The sequence below is a fragment of the Xiphophorus maculatus genome, unplaced genomic scaffold, assembly GCF_002775205.1.
Source record: "Xiphophorus maculatus strain JP 163 A unplaced genomic scaffold, X_maculatus-5.0-male Unplaced_Scaffold_BN000164F, whole genome shotgun sequence".
Classification (NCBI taxonomy): Eukaryota; Metazoa; Chordata; class Actinopteri; order Cyprinodontiformes; family Poeciliidae; genus Xiphophorus; species Xiphophorus maculatus.
In genome coordinates, this window is record NW_019369763.1 from 104,725 (window position 1) to 127,659 (window position 22,935).

The window sequence follows — 22,935 nt, forward strand, 5'->3', positions numbered from 1 at the left end:
CAGATCCAGGAAACCCAGAAACCTCTCTACCTAGCAACAAAACGCCTATCATGGTTTACCCTAACTCATATTATTAAAATAAACTCTTGGTAACCTGTTCTCCTGGTGGGCCTGGTACTCCTGGTTCACCTGTGACCCCTAACATCCCGGGTTCACCTTTGGCTCCTTCATCCCCCTTTGGTCCAGCTTGACCAGTTTGACCCTTTGACACAAACAGAAGGTGATAATCTTTAGCATAAGGTGAATTTTCTCTCTATGCTGTTTGTATTTCTGATATTTTAGTCACTCACAGGCGGTCCGAACCCGCCGGCGTCTCCTCTGACCCCTCTGGGTCCAATGACCCCCTAACAGAGTCACCAGGATAAACATAATAAATGACTGAAAGGGGAACTGTAGAAACAGAACGATTAAAATCCATATTTCACCTGAGGACCGTCTGATCCTGGAGGTCCAGAGAGTCCGGCTGGCCCTGGTTCCCCCTAACAAGGTGAGATATTCATCATTTAACAGCAAAACGATGATAATTTTTACATTTCAGCCTTAAAAATATAATTCTGCAGCAGGTTTAGGTGAACTTCATGGACTAAAACAAGCATGGATTTATTTTAAAGTATCACTAAAATGATATTTAGATAATTTTGTTTCAAAATATCAAAAAACTTTCATTACAAAAATAAGAATGCAACTATAACCATTAGAAAATTAAATATTAAAAAGTGGCATCACATGATTTAAATTAAATCCACCCATCACCTTGTCATATAAAATAAATAGTTTTATTTATTTACACCTCGGACAATTTAATTATTTTTTTTTACTAAATGTTGAAGCTTAGTATAAATAAATAAATAGAAAAACTAATTATGACATTACATCAATATTTAAATGCAGATCTAAAAAAATAAAACAATCTATATTTATTTAAATGTCATTACTTAAAGTGTCAAAAGAAATTAAAACTTTTTTACATTATTTTCTACAATCATACATAAGTTTTTTTATCATTTAGTTTTATTTAATAATTCTTGTGCAAAATGTAATAAATAAAAGAAAAAGAAAAACTTATGTATTTATTGTCCATTTTATTTGGTAAATTTTCCATTTAAGTAATTATTTAATGATTAATTAATCTATTTAATTACAAAACATTTAATACACATTAGGCCAAGATTATGTGATAATTTAATCAAATTTAATTATTTAAAAACATAATTGCATGAGGAAATTAATTAAAATTATAATTATAACCCTAAATAAAATAAAATTAGCAAACCATATGTACAAATTTTAAATAAAGAAATTATATGAGGTACATAATTAATGTATATATTTACCTTTTTTATTGTGGAACTTTTAAAAATTAATAGTTTGCAGGCGACAAATGCAATAATTTACTAAATACGTAGATAAATGTAGCATTAATTAATTTGATTCTGTCGATATTTAAAAACATTCAGCTGTAATTTCAGCTCTAATCCCAAATATTGTAAAATTATTGATCAGGATGGAAAATGGCGCCGGTGTTACCTTCTCTCCCGGTGGTCCATCTGGTCCTGGTCGTCCTGGACGACCCGCGATCCCCTAAAATGACCAGAACCAGAATAAACCAGTGAGACTGGCTGGTAAAACCCAGCAGAGACGTTTAACCTCGTCCAGGTAAGAAGCTCACCTGGAGCCCTGACAGACCTCCAGGACCCGGGTCACCGGCTGCTCCAGGCTCACCCTGAAACAAAACAAACTTCCTGTTGCAACAAAAAACTCAAACACAAACTTTCATTTTTCATCACAGGATAACCCCATTACTCAGAAATATCACGTTTTCTCACCATTCTCCCGTTGTTTCCCTTTTCTCCCTTGGGCCCCTGGGACCCGTTTTCCCCGATGGACCCCCAGGGGCCCTCTGGGCCGGTCTGACCAGGAAGTCCTACATCGCCCTGGCAACAACAAACAGAAGCAACTTCCTCTTCCTCAGCAATTCATGACTGGTTGATCAGCTCTAGAGCTGCAACTGTAGATTATTCAGACGATTAATCGATTATCTGGCCGATTAATCAATTCTTCGGACAATTAATTGCTTATTCAAACAATTAATCTGTTATTTGGACAATTAACCAATCATTTGGATGTTTAATCGGTTATTCGAACGATTAATCAGACAATTAATCAATTATCTGGATGATTAATCAATCATTTGGACGACTAATAGGATATTCAAACAATTAATCGGTTATTCGGACAATTAATTGATTGTTCAGTTTACAAAATTATCACTTTCTGCAGATTGTTTTATGTAACCACTTTTTATACAATATTAGAATTACATTAAAATATGCAAATAAACAAATAATTTGCCAAGAAAATAAACATTTTATTGCCTAAAAGCAATAACAGCGTGAAAGCTTGATCATTTGTAGCACAGACATTCAGCATTTAGAGTTCGTGTTTTTAAATTTTGCCCATTTAAAATTATAAATATTTCAAAGAAATAACAAAACTCATGAATGTGATGAACTGAATCTATTTTGACCGTGTTGTTTTTTCACCAAATGGCCTTTTGTTGAATCGATTACCAGATTAGTTAACGATTATTTTAATAATCGATTAACCGTGATTAATCGATTAATCGTTTCATGACCGTTACCTTCTCTCCTTCGGGTCCTGGGTCTCCAGGTTCACCAGGATGCCCGACTTCCCCCTGCAGAACAACCAGAACCACTGAGGCTGATTTCCACTGAAAAAACTCAATGAAGCTGTTCATAACAGAAACACTGTAAAACAAAACTAAAGGCATCTTTATGAGTTTTAATGACCTAGTCAAAGTCTGGATCGACTGACTCACAAACCTCTTAACTAGCCACCGGGCTTAAGCTGAATTCACCGAGAAGAATGAGGAAAAATTTCAGTCTGTAGACGTTTGTTTTGAAATCCAGAGAAATTTGTGTTTGAAACGTATTTCTCAGATTTTTTTCTAAATGTGACAATTTTAGAGTTTGGTAGAAACTAGTTAGATTTACTGAGTTACATTTACTTGATTAATTTTTTTAAAAATAAAAGAAAAACTTTATCATTCACAGAATGGAAAAAACTTGTTCCTCCAGACCTGCAGGTTTTGTTTCAGATGTTTTAAAGTGAAATAAACTGACTTGGAAAAATGTTACTTTAATTTGAAATTATGTTATTTAAAATATAAATTATTTTCATTTTGTTCATCAGTTACTCAGTACATGAGCAGCTTTTTTAAACAAATACTTTTTACTTTTACTTGAGTGATTTTTTATACATACTAATGACTTCCTGCTCCACATATTTCATACTTCTGAGGATAAAAAATAAATTACAGACTCTCTCTACCTGAACAGAATCAGGTTTAAATGTTTTCTTTCTTCCTCATAAAAAATTAATTTCATGCTTTATGAACAAGTGAAAATTTCTCTACAATCCTAAAACCCATTTTCATCTGTGAGGGGTTGAACTCCAGCTGCAGGAAATGCACTGATGATGAAGATCCCAGATGGGTGAACCCACCTCTCTGCCGGCTGGCCCCGGTGGCCCTTGGGGGCCTTTATCTCCCTCGGATCCTCGTTCCCCTTCGGGTCCTTGAGCTCCAAGCGCCCCACATGAACCCAGATCCCCCTGAAGCAGCAGAAGAAACAGAACCTGGTAATACAGGGTTCAATCTCTGTTTATCATCTAAGAGTCGTTGTAGACGGTGGTGCTGGATCTCCAGTAGCAGTCCGTGTCGCAGTGATTCTGAAGAGGCCTCTGACTGAAGACTGTTGTCGTGACATGCTAACATCTCAGTTTTAAGGCAGGAAGACAAAATAACTTTGTTACTTCATTATGAACTACACTGAATTCAAGCTTTGATGGAAATTAGTTATTGTTGCTCATTAAATGAATAATTAATCACTTATGATGTCATTGTTACACAACTAAAACCTCTACAGGGCCTGGGTTTCCCTACAACCAGGGGGAAGCAGTAATACCAAATAAATCAATCAAAAACACATTAGACTGCCACTAACAATTATTTTAGTTATCGATTAATCGATTATTCTGACAATTAATCAGATAAAAACATTCTGCAGGTTTTTCATTTTTATACAATATTAGAAATTAAAGGATGCAAATAATTAAAATTCTTTTTTATAATAAAATAAAAAATTTTTTTGCCTAAAATGAAATAACATAACATTCCTTTAGTGATCATTTGTAGCAAAAGATGCTAAAGATCTGCAGATAAAAACAAAACTTCTAGCATGCGGATGACTTTTCATCAATACAGTGCAGGGCTGGACACTCTGGATTCACTCTATAATAACTGGACAGAAAAAGGAGATTTGTTTTTACAGAATTTGAACTGGTTAAAGAATATCTTTAGACATTTTTTAAAAATATATTAAATTTAAAAAGTTTATTTTTTGCACAATTTTGGCTTGATTAAACTGAAACTTCTTTATTTTTGCCTTGAAACTTACAAGGTTCCCTCACAACAATGTCTACAAGTACAAAATGCATTTGATATTTTAATAAAATATTTTGAACAGATTCATGGATGAGTTCTGACTGACCTGATCTCCTTTCCTTCCAGTTGGACCCTCGGTTCCTCCAAGACCAGGAAGACCCTGAAGAGACAAAATTATGCCAAAATTATTCTCCACAACAACGAAGCATATGAACAAGCTGGTGGCTCTTAAAGGTGATCTATTACTCTTCCCTGAACAAGTTAGGACAGGTTTATGGTCTATATAAAACATTTTTTGCACAAAATCATTTGTAGATAATGAGATTTTAGCTGTTTTAGGGTCTCTGTCGCTTTAAATCCTAATAATCTGCTGCTGGCCACGCCCCCTAACTCATTGTTTACACTCACACGTGAAAATGGCTCCAAACCTCAATTATACAACTGTACATCTGTGAAAAGCAGAATTTTAACTCAGCTTGAGTTGCTAGGTAACGGGGCTGGGCTTCACTGGGGTTGCTAGGTAACAAGCGGTGCCTGTGGAGCTAACTTTAAGCCATAAAGTTAGTTCAAAGGAATAAAAAAAATTTAACTGACAAAAAAAAAAAGATTTGAAACTGGTAAAAACAACTTTTTTCAGTTTCAAAATAATTTTTGAGATTCAAATATTTTACAGTTTCAATTTTTTTCCCTTTTGGACAAACTTTATGGCCCCATTTTAGCTCCATAAATTCATGTTGTCTTATTCAGGAGACTTCTTTCAGACCCCAGAAAACATTAACTTATTAATGCTATTATATTTTATTGCTTAAAAACAGCTGGGTGTTTTTTCTAATTATACGGTTGGGCTGTTTTTAGAACCAGTTGAGATTCAAATGGAAAAATAAAAATGTGCAAAATGTGACTATTTTTCTATAACAAGTCCCCTTTAGGGGAGAACACCGGATTATGACCAATTTTTGCTAATTAATAAATTTTTTTTGTGGTTTGATCACAAAAAGTAGCAGCCAGATCCAAATTAATATGCAACATTTCTACATTACTGCTTGTAATCTGATTTCTGATTCTGATTTAAATGTAAAGCATCTTAAAGTTCTCATAAAAATAAATTACATCAGACTCAGAGTTCAAATTCTGCTCATATGACCAATTTTATTGATTTCTTCATATAAACTGTGACTTCACTTGTTTTTGTGGTTTTTCTCTAAACTGAATATGACTTTAGTTTTAAGAATTAAATAAAAAGTTTAACTGCAGTACTCTTTGTCCTGTCGGTTTTACAGCAGAAACTTTTGAACCACTGCTAACCAGCAGTCTGGAACTGAAACCTATATCTTTAGTAAAAATTAGTATTTTTTATGTTTTCATTTTGAAATTTGTAACATCTTAAAAACATAAAGTAAACCAACCTGCGGTCCGCTCAGTCCTGGGGCTCCTGGATCGCCTGGCAGTCCGGGGAAACCCTGGAGGTTTAATCCACTCAGTAAATCCACACATATATTAATAACAATAACTTTATAAATTATGTTTTACCCTGTGTCCTTTTTCTCCTACTGGTCCCATTGAGCCATCAGCGCCTTGTGGGGCCTAAAAACCAAAAAGCAGAAATGATTTGTCACTTTTTTAACAACTTTACATAAACTAAGGTTCTTTATGAATCTATTTAACTGAAAAGTATTTAATAAATCAGCAGTCAAGGGTAGGTACCCACTCACTGGGATTCCTGCTGGCCCCTGCGGCCCCTGAGGCCCTGGGGGCCCGATGCTTCCTCTGGGTCCAGGTTTGCCCGTCCCACCGCTGGGACCTGGAAGACCAGGAGGGCCCTGAGAAATATTTTCAAAAAATCAAAATGTGAGCAGAAAGTTGTTTGTATAGATTTTTAATTAGATTTGTTTCTAAACTTTAAATAATAAAGTTGAAATGTTAAAATATGGCTGAAAACTTATCACGATATAATTGTTTCATATCAGTTCGTATCGATAATTATTGATTAGTTTTTTATTTTAAATGTCTAAAATATTTCCAAGCTTTGTTAAGACCATCCCGGTTTTATCCAGTTTTCTCTCCACGTTGTTATTTTTTATTTTTAATCAGTTTTGAGGATCTGAGGGGAAACCTGAAACTGCTGCTGCGTCAGTTACTCAGCAGGTCATTGCTAGGCAACCAAAGTTGGGGGGAGGGGGGACTTGAAACTGCTTCTTACCCAGCAGTTTGTTGCTAGGCAACCAAAGAGCGAGGGATTCAGTGGATTCCACCAGCCTAGCTAAGCTAGCTGCCTTGTTATTGATTCATTGCCCTACATTATTACACAATACTTAAATCTCTCTCCAGAAATTTATTTTTTTAAATTAAGATAATGAGTTTAATATAAATTAAAGATGAAATTTAGTTTTGTAAGAATTCACATTCAAACAAGAGATTGTGAAGTGACTGGAAAACATTTTTGGAAAAAGGTAAGTTAATGACTTTAATTCTAATCTATCTGGTGTTGATTTATCAATTTTAAAGAAAATTGAGAAGCTGCAAAGTTGAAATTAAAAGCAGAATTCCTTTCTTTCCTTTAAATAAATAATAATGTGTGAATATTTTTTAAATAAATTAATTAAATTCAGCAATAGTTGCCATTTTGTGGATATTTAAACCATTGTTTTATTTCAAACATGAAATCAAAACATGCCCTGTGAGGTGATTCAGAAAAATAATCAAAAGGAGAAAAAAAAAGTTGCATGTTTTAAAAACATAAATGTAAACAATAAAATAAATGTAATATATGGTACAAACTTACAGGCGGTCCCAGGACTCCTTTGGGTCCTTCATCTCCAGGTCGGCCCTAATAAAAACAAACAAAGAAATAATTTTTTTAAATAAACAGAGGTAAACTCTGTAATGTTATTGTACAAAAAATGTTAATATTTTTTCCAATTGATAAATATTCATATCCTTAGTTCTGCTGATCTCCAGATACTAATAACATTTAAATTATTTTATATCATTATTGTGATGATTAAAGACCCTAAATAGATTTTTAATTGAAGGACAGAGATAATTCATTCTGAAATTACTTTTCTCATAAAGAGACATTTCAGTGCAGAAAATCCTTTTCACATCTCAATGATTTTTAAATACATTTTCTCACCTGAGATCCGTGAGGTCCTTTCTCTCCAGGAGAACCTGGCAGACCCTTAATAGAGATCAGATAAGAAATTAAACAACTGAAACCTGTTTATTGCTTTAAAACTTCTTGCATTAAGACTAATGAACCCTCCAGGTTGCAGTTCAGCAGTCAGAGATTTTTTGAAAGACAAAAAAATATAAAAAAATGAAACAGAGATACTTACTTTAGAACCCGGCTTCCCAGTAGGGCCCAGTAATCCTCTTATCCCCGGTTCACCCTTTGGAAAAAACGAAATTCAAGAATTTCTGTCTATTTTCTTTAGCTTGACAGATTCCATTACTTTAAATCATCAAAAGATAAAACAAAACAAGCTAAACAAAATAAAAATCATGAGAATTAATGGAACATCAAGAAATTCAATTTTTTAAAATTTTATTTCCGTTGACCGCAGTCAGAGCGACCCCTGATGGTTGAAACTGTAAATATTTTCAGTGCAGGAGCAACGCTAACAGCTACTTAGGCTAACGTTAGCCAACAACCAGTCAACCTACCACATGCTCTCAAGTTAAGAGTAAAGCTAACAGCTACTACGCTAACAGTTTAGCTAAAAGCTTCTTCTACTAAAAGTCAAACTAAATGGTAAGAGTTGAGCTAACAGCTAATCGACCTACCAGATGCTTAACTGAAAAGTAAAGCTAAAAGCAACTTAGGCTAACAATAAAGCTAAAAAATCCTTATGTTAAATGTCAAGCTAAAGCTACACAGGAAAAAGTCAAGCTAACAGCCAATTAACTTACCAGATGTTTAACCTAAGAGAAAAGCTGAAACCTACTTATGCTAAAAGTCAAGCTAAATGCTACCATTGGTAAGAGCCAAGCTAAAAGCCAAACAACCCACCAGACACATAAGCTAACAGTAAATTTAACAGCTACCTCAGCTTAGAGTAAAGCTAAATGCTATAAAGCCATAAAAAGTGTCAAGCAGATGCCTAACCGAAGAGCTAAGCTAACAGGAACTGAAGCTAAGAGTAAAACTAAAAGCTACATATGTTAACTATCAAGCTACGGCTACGTAGGAAAAAGTTAAGCTAAGAGCCAATCAACCTACCAGATTCTTAACATAAAATAAAGCTAACAGTCAAACAAAAAGCTATCAGGAGTCAAGCTAACAGCTGATCAGACTAGAAGATGCTCAAGTTACAGGTAAAGATAGCAGCTGCTCAAGCTAACACACATCGTTACTGCTACTCAGGTCAAAAGCTAGTTAAGTCAAGCTAGCAGTCAAGATCTCTGCTAAGTTAATGTATTTAAACTAATTGCAACTAAGGTATAGGCTAACCACTACTCAGGCTAACAGCTAATCAATCCAGGAGTCGATTAAACAGTTACTGAAGCTAAAATCAAGCTAACTCCTCACATCAATCCATATTTAAGTTAATTATTTTATTAACAGGGAGTGAGGGAGGTATTTATTTACCCGTTCTCCCATTGATCCTGGAGGCCCTCGCATGCCCAGAGCCCCAACTACACCCTGATTGGAGAAGAAAAACAATTATCAGAAATATTAACATAACAAAAACAGGGTAGCTTAGCATTCTGGCTAAGGCTTTTCTTTAAAAAAACAAAGATCTTTTTTGCCTTTAAGTTTATTAATTTCAATCAAAATGACCAGAAAAGAAAATTTTATTTGTTCATCTTGAAATAATAATTTCAACTCTACTTTGTTAATATGATGCAGAAGTTTTGAAAACAGGGAATTTACTGTTTTCTGATTCTTTTAGAAACAGGGTGTGTTTGTAAAAAATCTTGTCCAGTTTCAAAATTTACTTTAATTTGTTTAAAATTTTTTAGCACATATCTGAGCTTGTTTTGTGTTAATTCAATATTTGAGATCAATGCTGAAGAATCACTTACATACATGCCAACTGGGCCCTGAGGTCCTTCCAGGCCGGGTTTCCCCGTGAAACCCTGGAAATACAAAACACACAATCACAATCAGATCACATAGATACGTATAAATACACATTTATATAACAATAATTCATGTTCTGATTATGGACGACTCACTTTTTCTCCTGGTGGACCCGGAGATCCCGGGGGCCCCGTCTTTCCTGGTGGCCCCTGAAACACAAAAAACACACAAGCAGGGTTGGATACTGTTTACTGTGTTTACTCTGTATAACCCTGGATGTCCTCTGCATGAAGCTGCTTCACAACCGAGGTTACTAAAACTAAGAAAGTAACAGAAACTGAAATTAAGAAAACATTTTCGTTGACTGAAATAAACAAAAACAGAAATTAGTTTAAAAAACAAAAAAATAACTAACTAAAAAAACTAAATAAAATAAACTGAAATTCTAGATTTAATTTTCTTTGTTTTTGAATCTATTTATCAGCTGTTTGAACTGAGTGAAATTTATTTATTTTTTACGTCACGCAGGCAGTTTATGTCAGTTTTAGGCCCTCCATGTTCCTCCTGGCGGCTACGCTAACGCTAGCGCACAAAATGGCAGCAACCAGAATCAGCTGGTTGTTCAACAATATTGTGTTACATTATTGGAAAATAGTTTCCTCTGATTGAGTATTCATCACCCAATCGATGCATATATTTATGTAAAATCACAAGACTTTAACGTTTTTGAATTCTGCGCCAAGAAAATGAACCAAAGTATGAAAAAAATAAAACTAAACAATATTTAACTAAAAATGACTAAAACTAGCAAACACTCTCTAAAAACCAATAAAACTAACAGAATTAGAGAAATAAAGTCACGATGAAATAAAACTAGACTACACTGAAAACAACAACAGTGTCTTTAGTCAGAGGCTTTTTAGAATGGCCGTAACACTGACTGCTACAGGAGATCCTTCCTGATTATAAAAAGCAACTTTATGAAACTTGTGTAATAAATACCTTCAACATTTAATTTTTCTCTGGAATTTATAAAGTTATATTGAATTTTAATTCTAAAAATGTGTTAATTTTTATATCTTAATAGATAATATAATGTTTAAATTATACTTAGAAATCCAAATTATGTCAATTAAGCCCCAACTGAACAACTTTTTAAAATAAATTACTTATAATTATTAGTCTAAGGATATTTTAGCCAGTATTTAAAATGTTTTAAATAAGATCCATTATTGTTTACTGTATTAAACTCTGGAATATTTTAACATTTTCTCTTTTGCTTCTATTTTCATCAGTGTGATTTTAATAACTTGGTTGATATCATTTAAAAATGTGTTAAATATTTATGTTTATAATGTTTAATTGCAAATAAAATTAGTCTAAAATAAAAAACAAGCATTCCAATTCATTGTGTTGAATTGAACCTGTTTTAAGTTTTTATTGGATTTTTTTTACGTTAATTTTAAGATGTTGCAACAAGAAAGGCAAATATTAAGTGATTTCCTGATTAAATTAAGCTAAATGTGTAAATTACGGTTAAAAAAGGAGAAAAACTTTTTAAATAAATAAAAAGTTTAATGTAAAGTCAGCGCAGCGTACCGGTGACCCGGGCGGCCCGTCTGCTCCTCTCTCACCAGCATTTCCTGGAAAACCCTGGAAAAAAGTTCAGGAAATAAAAACCATAGATATTAATAACTTCAAGTTGTAGTTTAGTTTTTACTCTCAGCTTCATTCAACAAATTAGCTCCTGGTTTTTTAAATTGCTGTTCAAAGTTTTGTTTAATTTGTGATTAATTCCTGATTACCCTGGAGCCTCTGAAGCCGGCGCCGCCGTCTGCGCCCTGCAAACCCTGAAACAAAAACAGACAGAAAAAAGAGATTTATACATGAAAAACATCAACAAATAGGAAAATTATCTGACAATGTTTGGATTATTGTGTCAAAAAATGATTTCAATGATGAAATCATGTCAAATTCTCCCTGCATTACATTTGATGCCAGTGAAGGTAAAAAAAAGTAGAAATTTAAATTTCCACCAAAAAACACTTTGAATTTTTTAGGTAAACCCAAGAAAGTTTTGAGAAAAAAACTTGGAAATTTCAGAGATTAAAATACCAAAAATTTGCTACCAAAAATGAGGACATTTTGAGATTAATCTCAAAAATTGTAAATATTTATTTACATATGTAGAAAAAAAAAACAAGAAAATTTCTGAGTTTGTAAAGTGTAAAATATGCTAGAAAAAAACTAATTTTGAAATTAATGTCAGAAATTCTCTAGAAAAAACGTGAAAGTTTTTGAGTTTGAAAAGAGAAAAATTTGCTGGACAAAAATTTAGATTAATCACAGAAATTTTCTAGAAAAAACAGAAATTTCGGAGTTAGTAAATTGCAAAATTTACTAGAAAAAACCCTCAGATTTTGAGATTAACCTCAGAAACTTTCCAAAAAAACTTTGGGATTTCTGAGTTTAAAATGTTGAAACTTTGGTAGAAAAATTTTGAACATTTTCAGATTTAGCTCAGTAGTTGTACAGTAGAAAATATTTGACTTTTTAAACTTTTTGAAGTTCAGATATTTACAAGTTTTTCCAGAAAATTTCAGAGGTTAATATCAAAGTAAAATCAAATGTTTATTTCATAATTTTTTTTAATCTACAAGTGCTCTACTATGTTTTTTATATTAATGGGGGAGTTTTTTTGTAAGATTTTTACTTTTTAAACTCAGAAATGTCCTTGTTGTTTCTATAAACAAAAACCTGTGATTTATCTCAACATTTTCTTATATTTTTACGAAAATTTCCTCTTTATTTTCTTCTATCTACAATGCTCCTAATGCGGCGTTGCAAAAACACACCTGAATTTACGAGTTTAACAAATTAAATATCTTTTCACTAAACTTAGTCATGAAGACATTTATAATTATCATTCAGTTCAGTTATTAAGATGCATAAAGTGAAATATTTTTTAACTGAAAAACTTGAAAATGGTTAAATCTTAGCATTTAATCTGAAAGTGAAGCAGGACTGAATACACACCCCTCTCTCTCACACACACTCACACACACACACTCTGATTCTGTTGGATGTGATTTGAATATGACAGAGAATGGGAACCTGTGTACCAGGCTTTCCTTCTGCTCCCCGCGGTCCCGTTTGCCCAGAGAAACCCTGAAATGAATCAACCAAAAACAAACAAACTCACTAAAAGAAAACATGGAAAACATCTGAACGCTGCTGAATTGTAACTTCTTTCTGTAAATAATCAACTTAACTTATTCATTTTCCATTAAAAACATAGAAATACCAGAAACTTGAGCAGAGAGTCAACAGCCAGATCATCAAATGTTTGTAATTTAAAAGTTTCTGAGCTTTATAGGGGTTTTTATTTTTTTACATCCTGTATATATTAATCTTTTCACATTTTTGCCATTTTTAATCTTTTCATACACAAGTCAAAAGAAGAAAAAGAAAAACAAGACAAATGGGAGAGTGAAAAAAGTGTAAGTTTATTCTACCTGCACTTGTTTCTACATTCGGCATCATAAAAATCAAACAGCAGAATCCTTCTTGTGTATTTTTATAAAACATTTCACCAAGAAATTCCACATCAGTCTGTAGACAAACTCATAAAAATGATCAGAATCAAACCTGTGTTGACTTAAAAACAAAGAGCTTTTAAGTCCCTCTGTATGGTGCCGGTTTGGTAGGTGTCCAAACTACCAGATAAATGTTTTTTTTTTTGTTATTCGACTGAAGTTTAGAAAACAACCAAGTAAATCAGCACTTTAGGATTCATCTGGAACAAGTTATTTAGGAGAAGCTAGATGTGCTAAACGTTTTCCAAAGTTAGCTAAACAAAAATTAGCGTAGCGCATTAGCGTACGTGTTCCCACCACTGATTGGGAGGATACAAAACTCACCACAAAATTTCTGCACAATTTTATGCAAAATCCAAGTTTTAAAAAACCAATTTAACTCAACTATAGTCAATCTAACCACCAAATTCAAACTTTTAGTTAACTGTTTGTCTTTAAGCTAACGGTTTAAAGACTCACCATTGGGCCCGGTGGGCCAGGATGGCCCCTCAGTCCAGACAAACCCTGGAGAAAACACAGGGACAATGTGGAGAAAATATATGAATATATGAGTCACTTTGATCCAACATAAAACATGTTCACATATTTTCTGTCAGATTAACCTTGTTGCCTCTTGGTCCAGGTTTGCCAGGTCGGCCATCTTGTCCTCTGTTCCCCTTCAAGAATGTCAGAGTGTTAGCCTGATTCCATCGCAAATTCATATTTTTATGCAAATTTCACTTGACAACAAATCAAGACATTGAATTAAATCAAACTAAAGAAAGAAAAAAAGCTGCCATGTTGGAGGAAACAGGTTTTTATTTATTTTTTCGGAAGAAATAAAATATTCTGTTGTGAGATCACAATGTAGAAACACAAATCCTCACTGACCTTTAACCCCTGGCTGCCCTGTTTCCCCTGCAGGCCGCCCTCACCGTCCGTCCCCTGAACGAGAAAATATCAAATCAGTCCAGCTCTTCGTTACGACGCCAAATCAGAGCCAATGGAATTAAAACAAATATGTAAGGATTGTAAAAATTAAAAATTAAAATTTCAGACTAAAAGAACGCAAGAAAAACTTTTACATTTTGAAATTAATTTTCCAGAATTTTTTATTTTTATTTTTGAGTTTCAAATGTCAAATATTTACAAGAAATAAAAAAAATTGAGATTTAAAAGCTGTAAATTTAAAACTCTTAAAACTCAGAAAATTTACAAAAGCCAAAAAAAATTTAACTTTTGAATCTCTGAAATTTTTAAGTTTTTTTCTATAAATTTCTTGAGATTAATCTAAAAATTTCAGAGTTTTTTCTAGCAAGTTTTTGACTTTATGAACACAGAAATGTTTAGAATAATCTCAGAAAAGTTCACGAATAAACGTGGAAAGTTCTGAGTTAGAAATAAAGCAGAGGTGAAAACTTTCCACAATGACGGGTACAGAAAGAAACAGTGTACATTTCAGAGATTTTATAGAAAAAAAACAAGTCGCATATTTAGGAGAAAAAAACTCAAAAGTTTTTTAGATTAATGTCAGAAAATCTCCAGAGAAAACTCGGAAAAGTCAAACATTTCTGTCTTTTCAAGCTCAGAAATTTCACAATTATTTCTCTTTCAAATTTCTGACATTAATCTCAAAATTTCTGAGTTTTTTGACATAAAAATTTACTCCTTTTTAAAAAAACCTACCATAGCTCCAATACGGTGTCATAAAAAAGAGCAGGGATAACTTTATACTGTAGATTATTATTATTATTATAATTATTATGATCGAGGTCCTTCAGTCTTTACCTCCGTGCCTGCAGGGCCCGGCGGGCCGCTGACCCCAGGGAAGCCGGGCAGACCGACGGGGCCCCGCTCCCCCTGAGGGCCCCAGACGCCTGTGGCCCCTGGAACTCCCTGAGACAAAGAAACAAAGTCAGAGAAAAATACTGAACACAAACAAGTTGATTCTACCAAAAGTTTGTTTAAACTCAAAGTCTTTAAATCTTCATCCCAATAACTAAACAATAAAGAAATAATAAATGTTCCTACTTTGTCGCCTTTAGATCCTGCGTCTCCTTTGTCTCCGTCGGCTCCTCTGTTCCCCTGTCAGGACAATAAAACATGGATAATAAAATAAAACAATCATATTTTCACACTGAAACACGAGTCGATCTAAAACACGACCCACCGTGGCTCCTGGGAAACCCAGATGACCCGGCCTGCCTGGCAAACCCTGAGAAAAGTAAAAATTACAAATATTAATAATTACACGAAAATGTAAGTAAAACAAGCCAAATACAATAAAAAATAAAAATGTGTCTTTTAAATGGAATTAACTCAACAAACTACTGTAGAAAACATCAATAATTCATGAAATATAAAAATATAGAATAAAAATCAGAAGCAAACATTAATTTATGATGCAGTGGCAGAGATTGGCCAGCAGATGGCAGCGTGAGGCAGCAGGATTTCCTCATATCAACAGAACCGTTTGGGTTTTTCAGCATTGATGCTACAAATGACACAAACCAGCTGAGAACCAGGTGAATTTTAGGACCTGAACTCACCGTAGGGCCCTCAACGCCAGGATCCCCCCGGGGGCCCACCGGCCCCAGAGGCCCCTGTGGACAAACATCAGAGTTTAAAACAAAAAACTGACAGGATGTTAAATATACTCAACTTTATGCATTTATACGATTAAACATGGCAACTGCAAACAGGACTCAAGATTTAAGATGAAATATTTCTCTATTGATCTCCACAGGGGAATTAATTTGTCCAAATAGCACAAGATTAAGATTATTATTATTATTATTATTATTATTATTAGGGCCACTGAAGATGGAGGGAAAAAAAGAGTAAATTTCTGTCCCAAAAAATCTGAATTTTTTTAATTAATCTCTGAAATTTTCAAGAAAGAACAAGGAAATTTCTGAGTTTTAAAAGTAAAATATTTGCAAGAAAAAAAACCCCTTAGATTTTTATGTTAATCTAAAAAGAAAATTATAGAAAAAATAAACATGGAATTTTTTAAATTTTATTTTAAAGTTTAAAATATTTGACTTGAAAATCAGAAATTTCCAGGTTTTTTCTAGAAAATTTCTGAGATTAATCTAAAAGTTTCTGAGTTTTTTTTCTAGCAAATTTGTTTCAGGTTTTACTTTTGAATTGCGGCTACTGGGGGGCCGCAAAAAATTCTTCCAGGGACCACAACTGGCCCCCGAACCTCACTTTGAACGCCCTTGATGTAAACCAGTTCTCTGTGGCTCTATGTTTCGTAATGTTCAACCTTTTCCTCAGATCATGATGCTTCCACTATCACGTTAGGCAAATTATTTAAATTGTTTATTGGAAACAGAAGCATTTCTACTTCCACTCTCTGTTGTGCTCTGTTTCTATAAAATACATTAAAGTTGTATTGATACCTCTCCACTGTATGTGTTCAGAAATGTTCAATAAAAAATAAGTATTAAAAAAAAAAAAAAAATACATTAAAGTTTGTGGTTATAAAATGTGGCGAGGTGAATACTTTAGCTAGTTTCCTTTAATTAAATGTAGAATCAATAATATATGAGTCAAAGAAGTGATTATTTTTATTATTAATGGAGGATTTCTGTTTAAAAACAGAGATTTTCAGAGAATTAACTCAAAGTCACATGAAAATGTTTTAGTGATTTAACTTACAGGATCTCCTTTAGGCCCAGCAGCGCCCATCAGTCCTGGATGACCCTGTTAGGAGGAAAATAAAGTAGATTTTAGCTCCTGCAGCAACTTTAACGAGGCAGCAGCCAGAGAAACCTGCGCTCACCTGAGGTCCTCTGTGTCCTGGAGGTCCGATCTGTCCCTGCAGACCCAGAGGCCCCTGGTCCGGAACAAAACAAAGCCGTTTTACATCTGAACCAGAATCCAAACATGAGGAAAAACTGAAAATCTGCAGCATAAACAATTTATACCTCAGGACCCTGGAGGCCAACAGCACCAGCTGGGCCCATTTCGCCCTACAAACAAACAAGCCACATTTTTAATTTTTTTTTACACAAAAACAGCAACCAGTTCACCAAGTTTAGACATTAAAGTCAGTTAATGTTTGTTTCTGTGACACATTCAAAACCTGAATCGATACAAAACCTTCAGTAAATTGGAAAATACAGCATAAAACAAAGTAAAAGTAAAAATAAAGGATCAGTTCATTGCTAAATTACATATTTTTCCTTCGGATTATCTAAAATATTTGACAGAAAATGCAGCTTGGGAAGCTAAAATAGCTAGACGCTACGTTAGCTGACAGGCTATCGGCTGGTGTTTGTAGTTTTCTTGGCTCTGATTGGCTGAATCCAGAAGGGCGGAGATAAGGAAGACTGTTAGCTTCTGTGGTAGCGCTAGCTAAGATGGTTTCCACTGCGGGAATGAAAGAATATTAAGGCATATTAGATGTTTGAATTATTAAAATAGCCAATTAAAAGTGTTTTTCACAATTATTTGAGGATTTTATCTGCAAAGAAAATCAAAACAAAACATAAAATTAAGAGTATATCACTGTTTAAACATGTTGTATAGGAAAGTGGGTCTAAAGTAGCTTAAATTGGATCAAAAGAAAATGTTTCTGTAGGAAGAGTGAATGAAAATCAGGTGCAAAAATTAGACTTTTGTTTCTGTTCAGTTTAATATTCTAAATTTAAACTCCTCTGTGTTTCGCAAATCAGGAAATGAAGCAGGAACATAGATTCTTCGACAGAGGAGACAATATTGTTCCTAAAAATCTTTGACAAGAAAATGGGGTTTAACAGACAGCCCTGAGGAACTCCATAACTAAGTGGGGCATTTAAAGCTGCTAAGCAGCCAGTTATTCAGTAATTAGAGAAGAAACTGTTGCTGCCAAAAACATCTGTGAAGAGTTAACAGACGTTTTCTGAATAAAATTATTTGATTTCTATTAGGACTTGGTTATTAATAGAAGGATCCCAAACACAGCAGGAAATCTACAACAAAATGGCTGAAAGATAAGATGCTGAAATGATTAAACTTCAGGTCAATAGAAACAGAGACTAATGTTCAACGTTGACGGTTTTACCCTCGAGCCGTTAGCTCCTTGAGCACCAACTGGTCCGGTCAAACCCGGCGCTCCCTGCAACACAAGTTTAATTATGATTAAATAAAACATTTTAACGCAATAAAACCACATTAATAAAACAGCTGTGTTCTTACTGGTGGCCCTGGGGGGCCCGAGGAGCCGTCCAGTCCGCTCTCCCCCTGGAGGAAGACATGAAAAAAATTAAAATTTCAACAACAACAAAAATATTGAGGATAATAAAACAGAAAAACTTTTTTTGATAAATTATAGAAAACGTTTCTGACTTCTTCTTCTTCTCAGTTATGATGAAATTATAAATGTTTAACTCACGTCGGGTCCAGCGGGTCCTTCTTCCCCCTCTGCACCTCGGACCCCCTGGTGTCCCTGCAGCGAAGATTAAAAATGTCATCATAGGATAAACAAAACAACATTAGCCTCCATTTATCTAAAATGTGTTCATATTCCTCACATTTCATGACAAAAAGGTTCTCAAACTCAAAGGATGAGCCAGTGTTGTGGTAAAAAAAAAATTATTGTGATCTTTTTCAGATTTTCAGACATAATGCAGGAAACAAGATGTTTAGAACCGACTAGTTAGCTTAGCTTAAGCTGAAAATGTAGCCAACAGGTCTTTACTGGATTTCTGTTCCTGTTTCTAAAAGACATGGCGACTAGAGGCTTGCAAAATAGGTCCAGTCTAAAGTTCTAAAGAGATTTGTGTTTGCTGCAGGAGGAAGAGACTCACTGGAAGTCCAACAGGACCAGGGGGACCAGGCAGCCCAGCTTCACCCTGCAGGAATAAAGAAAAGAACGCAAACATAAAAACCCCTCTAAAATAGATCAACAAGGTTTGGTCAAAATAATAAACCAATCATGTTTTTTGCAGCCAGTAAAGCCTCTTTATGTCTCTAAAGTTAATTGATTTGCTCGTTAAAACCTTAAGTGCCCATTATGACTTAGTAAACTCTGAACTTCCTCATAAAAATCTGATTTATAAGGAGTGAGAAGAAGATCTACAGCAGCTTTAAACAATAATAATGATTATTATTGATGAGTACCTTCTCACCAGGCCCACCAGTTTCCCCCCAGGGCCCGCGGTCGCCAACCAGACCCTGAAAACAAAAAGAAGCAAAAAGATTGATGCTATAAAAACAGTACATGTTTCTCATAAAACATGTTTTCTATGAAAATGTTCTCCATTTTCCAGTAATAACAGCTCACAAGCACCGTTTTGGGTCATTACTGTGCTGGAAAACCCAATATTCTAAAGCGTTTATAATGCTTAGGCCCACAGCATCACAGACCCTCCACCATACTAAACCATGAGTCCAGGGGTTTTTCTCACATATTCACACTTTGTTTGAATGGCAAACCTCATGTTTGTATTTGTGATGGTAGGAAAAAAGTGTCTCATTCTTGGCATGTAGATAGTGCCTTAGTGGTTTCCATGGAGACGAGGCGACCCAAAGCGTCCTGTATTTTAATAGTGACCTTTTAAACCATCTTTTCCTTCCTGATCACTGAGTTTTCATCCAGATAAAAGTTAGAAAATAATCCAAATTAAAAGAGTTTCAGATAAAGGATGGAAAGATGGACAGACGGGTAGAAAATAAAGAAGACTGGATAGATGTTTGGATCAACAGAAAGACGGATGAAAACGTTTAGCTAGTAGCTGGCTAATTAAACCCTGAAATGTTTCTTTTCTAAACCATTTTAAAGCATTTGTTGTTGTTGTTGAATTTTTAAAATTCTTCTGAATGAAGCTATAATCGTTTCTGTAGCCAGAATAATTAAAAACAACAAACCTTTTATCATTTAACACCTAATCATTAATGTCTTATTCTCACCTCATCACCTTTCTCTCCCTTTGGTCCTCGTTCTCCTCTGTGGCCCCATGGACCCTGATGAAGGTGAAACACAACATAGAGAGATTTTCATGATAAATGAGTTGAACCAAAGCTCTGCTGAACTGTAACGGGTTAAAACCCGATCTGTCCTCACATGCAATCCAGGAGGTCCAGGAGCCCCCGGCTGACCGTCTGCCCCATCGTCCCCATCTCTGCCTGGGGTCCCGGGCCGTCCTGGGGGCCCTCTGGGGCCTGGGTCCCCCTGCAAGACAACATAAACCCAAAAGTGTAACTGGTGGCTCAACTTCCTCCAGGAAAAACCAGAATCCTGGTTCATATTGGAGCCTTTGAAAAGGGACAGGCGTCCCTCAGGGCTGTGTGTTCGGTACCCAGTTCATCCATTTCTGAAAACCAGCAATATTATTTATTTATTGGAGCCACTGCTTGGGATTAAACCCTGAACTCTGAACTTTTAGAAACGTTCGCTGTCAGAGAACCCGAGTGCAGAGAACCAGAAAACAAGAAAAGACTTTGGATGAAACGTCAGAAAAATAACGGAAATGTTGCTTAAATTGCAATCAAAAGCTATTCTGTACACAGTGAAACTATTATAGGGTGAGGATGCTCAAAGTGAGGTCTGGGGGCCATTTGCGGCCCCTAGACAGACTGATTCTCAACACCAATAAATTTTATAAATTAGGACAAAACTACAACTTTTAAATTAAAATGTACTAACACAAACTTATAATGTCCAAGCTTTTTGGTTTCCTTCTGTTGTCATGGTAACTAGGGCACTAAAGTAAACCTCAATGCACCTAAATCTGATTTTAATTGCTCTATTAAAACTTGTCTAAATACAGGAAGTGTTTTCAAATGAAGATTGACCTAAATACTGTTTTTATTCCTGAGAATCAATTAGATAATTTTAATAAAAAATCTGATTATTTGTTTCATTAAAATAGTTCATGCTTAGTTTATTGTTGTGAAAATCACGATTGGGCCTGTCACAATAAGAAATAAATCAATTTATTGCATAATAAATTAAAACAAGCTCAATAATCTCCATTAGCATTATTTATTATTTTTCTCCTTTCTCTGTATTTCTACCAAAATCTGGATGATAAAAGTCTTCAGTCTGGTGTTTTGGTCTCAACTAAACCTTTTCCTTTGTTTATTTTGGATATTTAAAATGTCTTCCAGTTCCTGTGTTTCAATTTAAAGTTCTTTTGAGAATATGTTCTTGCATTATTGTGCCATTACCAATATATTAATTGAAAATGGTCTCAAAATAACAATATTATCGTTTATCACAATAATTTATCGTCCTGTTTTTCCGTTTTGTTTTTTAAAATGTACCATTTCTCCCGGGATCCCTGGTTGTCCGTCCTCTCCAGGTTCACCAGGTGGCCCCTGGAAAATAGGAAAAATAAAAATAAAAATGCTCATCTTCCGCTTTATTAGCTTTTCTTAAATGAAGTTTTTTTTTTTTGTTACCTGTATGCCAGGTTTTCCCATCTCTCCACGAGGTCCTGCAGGTCCTTCCTTAGTCTGCAAGCTCACCAAGAAGAAACTAATTTAATAACTCAGTGTTACATAAGAAAAGGCTGGTAGTGTCACCTCATACTTACAGGAAAACCAGCCGACAGTAGCTGGTAGAAATTAGTTTGCTGCAAATAAAAAGGTCAAGAATTAGAATGAAACATTTCAAGCAGACAAAACCCATTTTTCAGTGTAAAAGTGAATATTTGACCAGGAATCTGGGTTTAAAGTACATCCAGCATCACCATAAAACCACAAACAGACCTTATTTCTGTCATCCCTGTTCTGTGATGAAGCTGCGGTTCTCCATCACGCTGCGCGCATTAAACAACTTGCAGCTGCAGCCGGTGCAGAGGCAAAACAGATGACTGCAGAACACCGGCTTGCACGCACTACAACTGCAACACCAGGATTTTACATCAATCTGGAGGCCAAATGTCTCCGGATCGGGAGGAACGTCTCAAATATTTAACACAACTTCATGATTAATGGTGAGTGGATGCTTCAAGGTTTCAGTTTATACTAATTAGGTTAATAAAAAACACATCTGTCTCTACAAACTGACAGAAAAAGCTAATAGAAATGCTAAAATTTTATAGTTTTCTATTCTAAAAAATTGTAAGAGTAGAACTACTACTAACAAGTAAAACGTAGACATCCAAGAAATTACTTAAAAAGTATTTGGTAAAAAGTCTACTCAATTATGAATCATTTAATATTTAAAAATTACATCATCAGAAGGACCAAATTATAAAGTTGAGTGGAAATTTTGGTATTTCAAGGAACCAAAATAATAATAATTCATATAAGTAACAAAAAAAAATAAGAAATAAAGCAAAAGAAAATTTTTCCACATCAGTTTCTTTCAACAAAAAACTAATGAAACTTTAACAGAAACTGCAGGTGTGTGTCTCTGTCTGGTGAATGTTTGGTTAAAACATGTTATTCAATCTGTGTGACATCCCTCCACACAGATTGAATTTTAATAGTTTATTTTGGTCATTTTGACTTGTAGCATGGATGGCACTGCAGTCAAAAGCTCCACAAACACAAATAAAAACTTTAAAAAAACAAACCCAGATTAAAATAGTCGTCTTTAGGACAAGTTACATAAAGAGGTTGAGTTTTTAACCACTAAACTGATCACAGTAACTGCATTTAATCTTTTCTTTTATTATATTTATTGATTCTCTCCTGCAATTTACATTAATTTGGAATTTATCATTGTGATAAAAAATTTATTTAAGGATTTTTTCATCATGATAAGATAAATTTGTGTCTCCAGAAACAATGTAGTTAATTTTACCACTTGCTAACTCTGGTAGCTGGTTAATAATACTGACCGTACCTTAAAAGCAGCCCATTCCTCAGCTGTGTTCCTCCACAGATAAAATGTTGGTAAACCTGGACGTCCCGGCGAACCCAGCTGGCCC

At 34.4% G+C, this 22,935-nt stretch overlaps 1 protein-coding gene across 1 annotated transcript in view; it reads right to left on the reverse strand.

Moving 5' to 3' along the window:
• LOC102237053 (collagen alpha-1(I) chain-like) overlaps positions 1 to 22,929 on the reverse strand; it is a 30,189-nt gene extending 7,260 nt beyond the window's left edge. The window contains exons 1-42 of the mRNA XM_023330062.1: positions 22,851 to 22,929; positions 21,592 to 21,630; positions 21,458 to 21,511; positions 21,320 to 21,373; positions 20,118 to 20,225; positions 19,964 to 20,017; positions 19,175 to 19,228; positions 18,862 to 18,906; positions 18,447 to 18,500; positions 18,251 to 18,295; positions 18,117 to 18,170; positions 16,999 to 17,043; positions 16,854 to 16,907; positions 16,730 to 16,774; positions 15,613 to 15,666; positions 15,234 to 15,278; positions 15,095 to 15,148; positions 14,852 to 14,959; positions 13,955 to 14,008; positions 13,687 to 13,740; positions 13,544 to 13,588; positions 12,603 to 12,656; positions 11,294 to 11,338; positions 11,088 to 11,141; positions 9,644 to 9,697; positions 9,491 to 9,544; positions 9,054 to 9,107; positions 7,801 to 7,854; positions 7,599 to 7,643; positions 7,248 to 7,292; positions 6,178 to 6,285; positions 5,996 to 6,049; positions 5,872 to 5,925; positions 4,572 to 4,625; positions 3,526 to 3,633; positions 2,642 to 2,695; positions 1,827 to 1,934; positions 1,670 to 1,723; positions 1,528 to 1,581; positions 426 to 479; positions 291 to 344; positions 95 to 202 (exon numbers count right to left, since the gene is read on the reverse strand). Of these exons, the coding sequence (XP_023185830.1) occupies positions 95 to 202; positions 291 to 344; positions 426 to 479; positions 1,528 to 1,581; positions 1,670 to 1,723; positions 1,827 to 1,934; positions 2,642 to 2,695; positions 3,526 to 3,633; positions 4,572 to 4,625; positions 5,872 to 5,925; positions 5,996 to 6,049; positions 6,178 to 6,285; positions 7,248 to 7,292; positions 7,599 to 7,643; positions 7,801 to 7,854; positions 9,054 to 9,107; positions 9,491 to 9,544; positions 9,644 to 9,697; positions 11,088 to 11,141; positions 11,294 to 11,338; positions 12,603 to 12,656; positions 13,544 to 13,588; positions 13,687 to 13,740; positions 13,955 to 14,008; positions 14,852 to 14,959; positions 15,095 to 15,148; positions 15,234 to 15,278; positions 15,613 to 15,666; positions 16,730 to 16,774; positions 16,854 to 16,907; positions 16,999 to 17,043; positions 18,117 to 18,170; positions 18,251 to 18,295; positions 18,447 to 18,500; positions 18,862 to 18,906; positions 19,175 to 19,228; positions 19,964 to 20,017; positions 20,118 to 20,225; positions 21,320 to 21,373; positions 21,458 to 21,478 (2,370 nt within the window). The 5' untranslated portion in view covers positions 21,479 to 21,511; positions 21,592 to 21,630; positions 22,851 to 22,929. The remainder of the gene's footprint in view (positions 1 to 94; positions 203 to 290; positions 345 to 425; positions 480 to 1,527; positions 1,582 to 1,669; positions 1,724 to 1,826; positions 1,935 to 2,641; positions 2,696 to 3,525; positions 3,634 to 4,571; positions 4,626 to 5,871; positions 5,926 to 5,995; positions 6,050 to 6,177; positions 6,286 to 7,247; positions 7,293 to 7,598; positions 7,644 to 7,800; positions 7,855 to 9,053; positions 9,108 to 9,490; positions 9,545 to 9,643; positions 9,698 to 11,087; positions 11,142 to 11,293; positions 11,339 to 12,602; positions 12,657 to 13,543; positions 13,589 to 13,686; positions 13,741 to 13,954; positions 14,009 to 14,851; positions 14,960 to 15,094; positions 15,149 to 15,233; positions 15,279 to 15,612; positions 15,667 to 16,729; positions 16,775 to 16,853; positions 16,908 to 16,998; positions 17,044 to 18,116; positions 18,171 to 18,250; positions 18,296 to 18,446; positions 18,501 to 18,861; positions 18,907 to 19,174; positions 19,229 to 19,963; positions 20,018 to 20,117; positions 20,226 to 21,319; positions 21,374 to 21,457; positions 21,512 to 21,591; positions 21,631 to 22,850) is intronic.
• Positions 22,930 to 22,935: the final 6 nt, after the last annotated feature.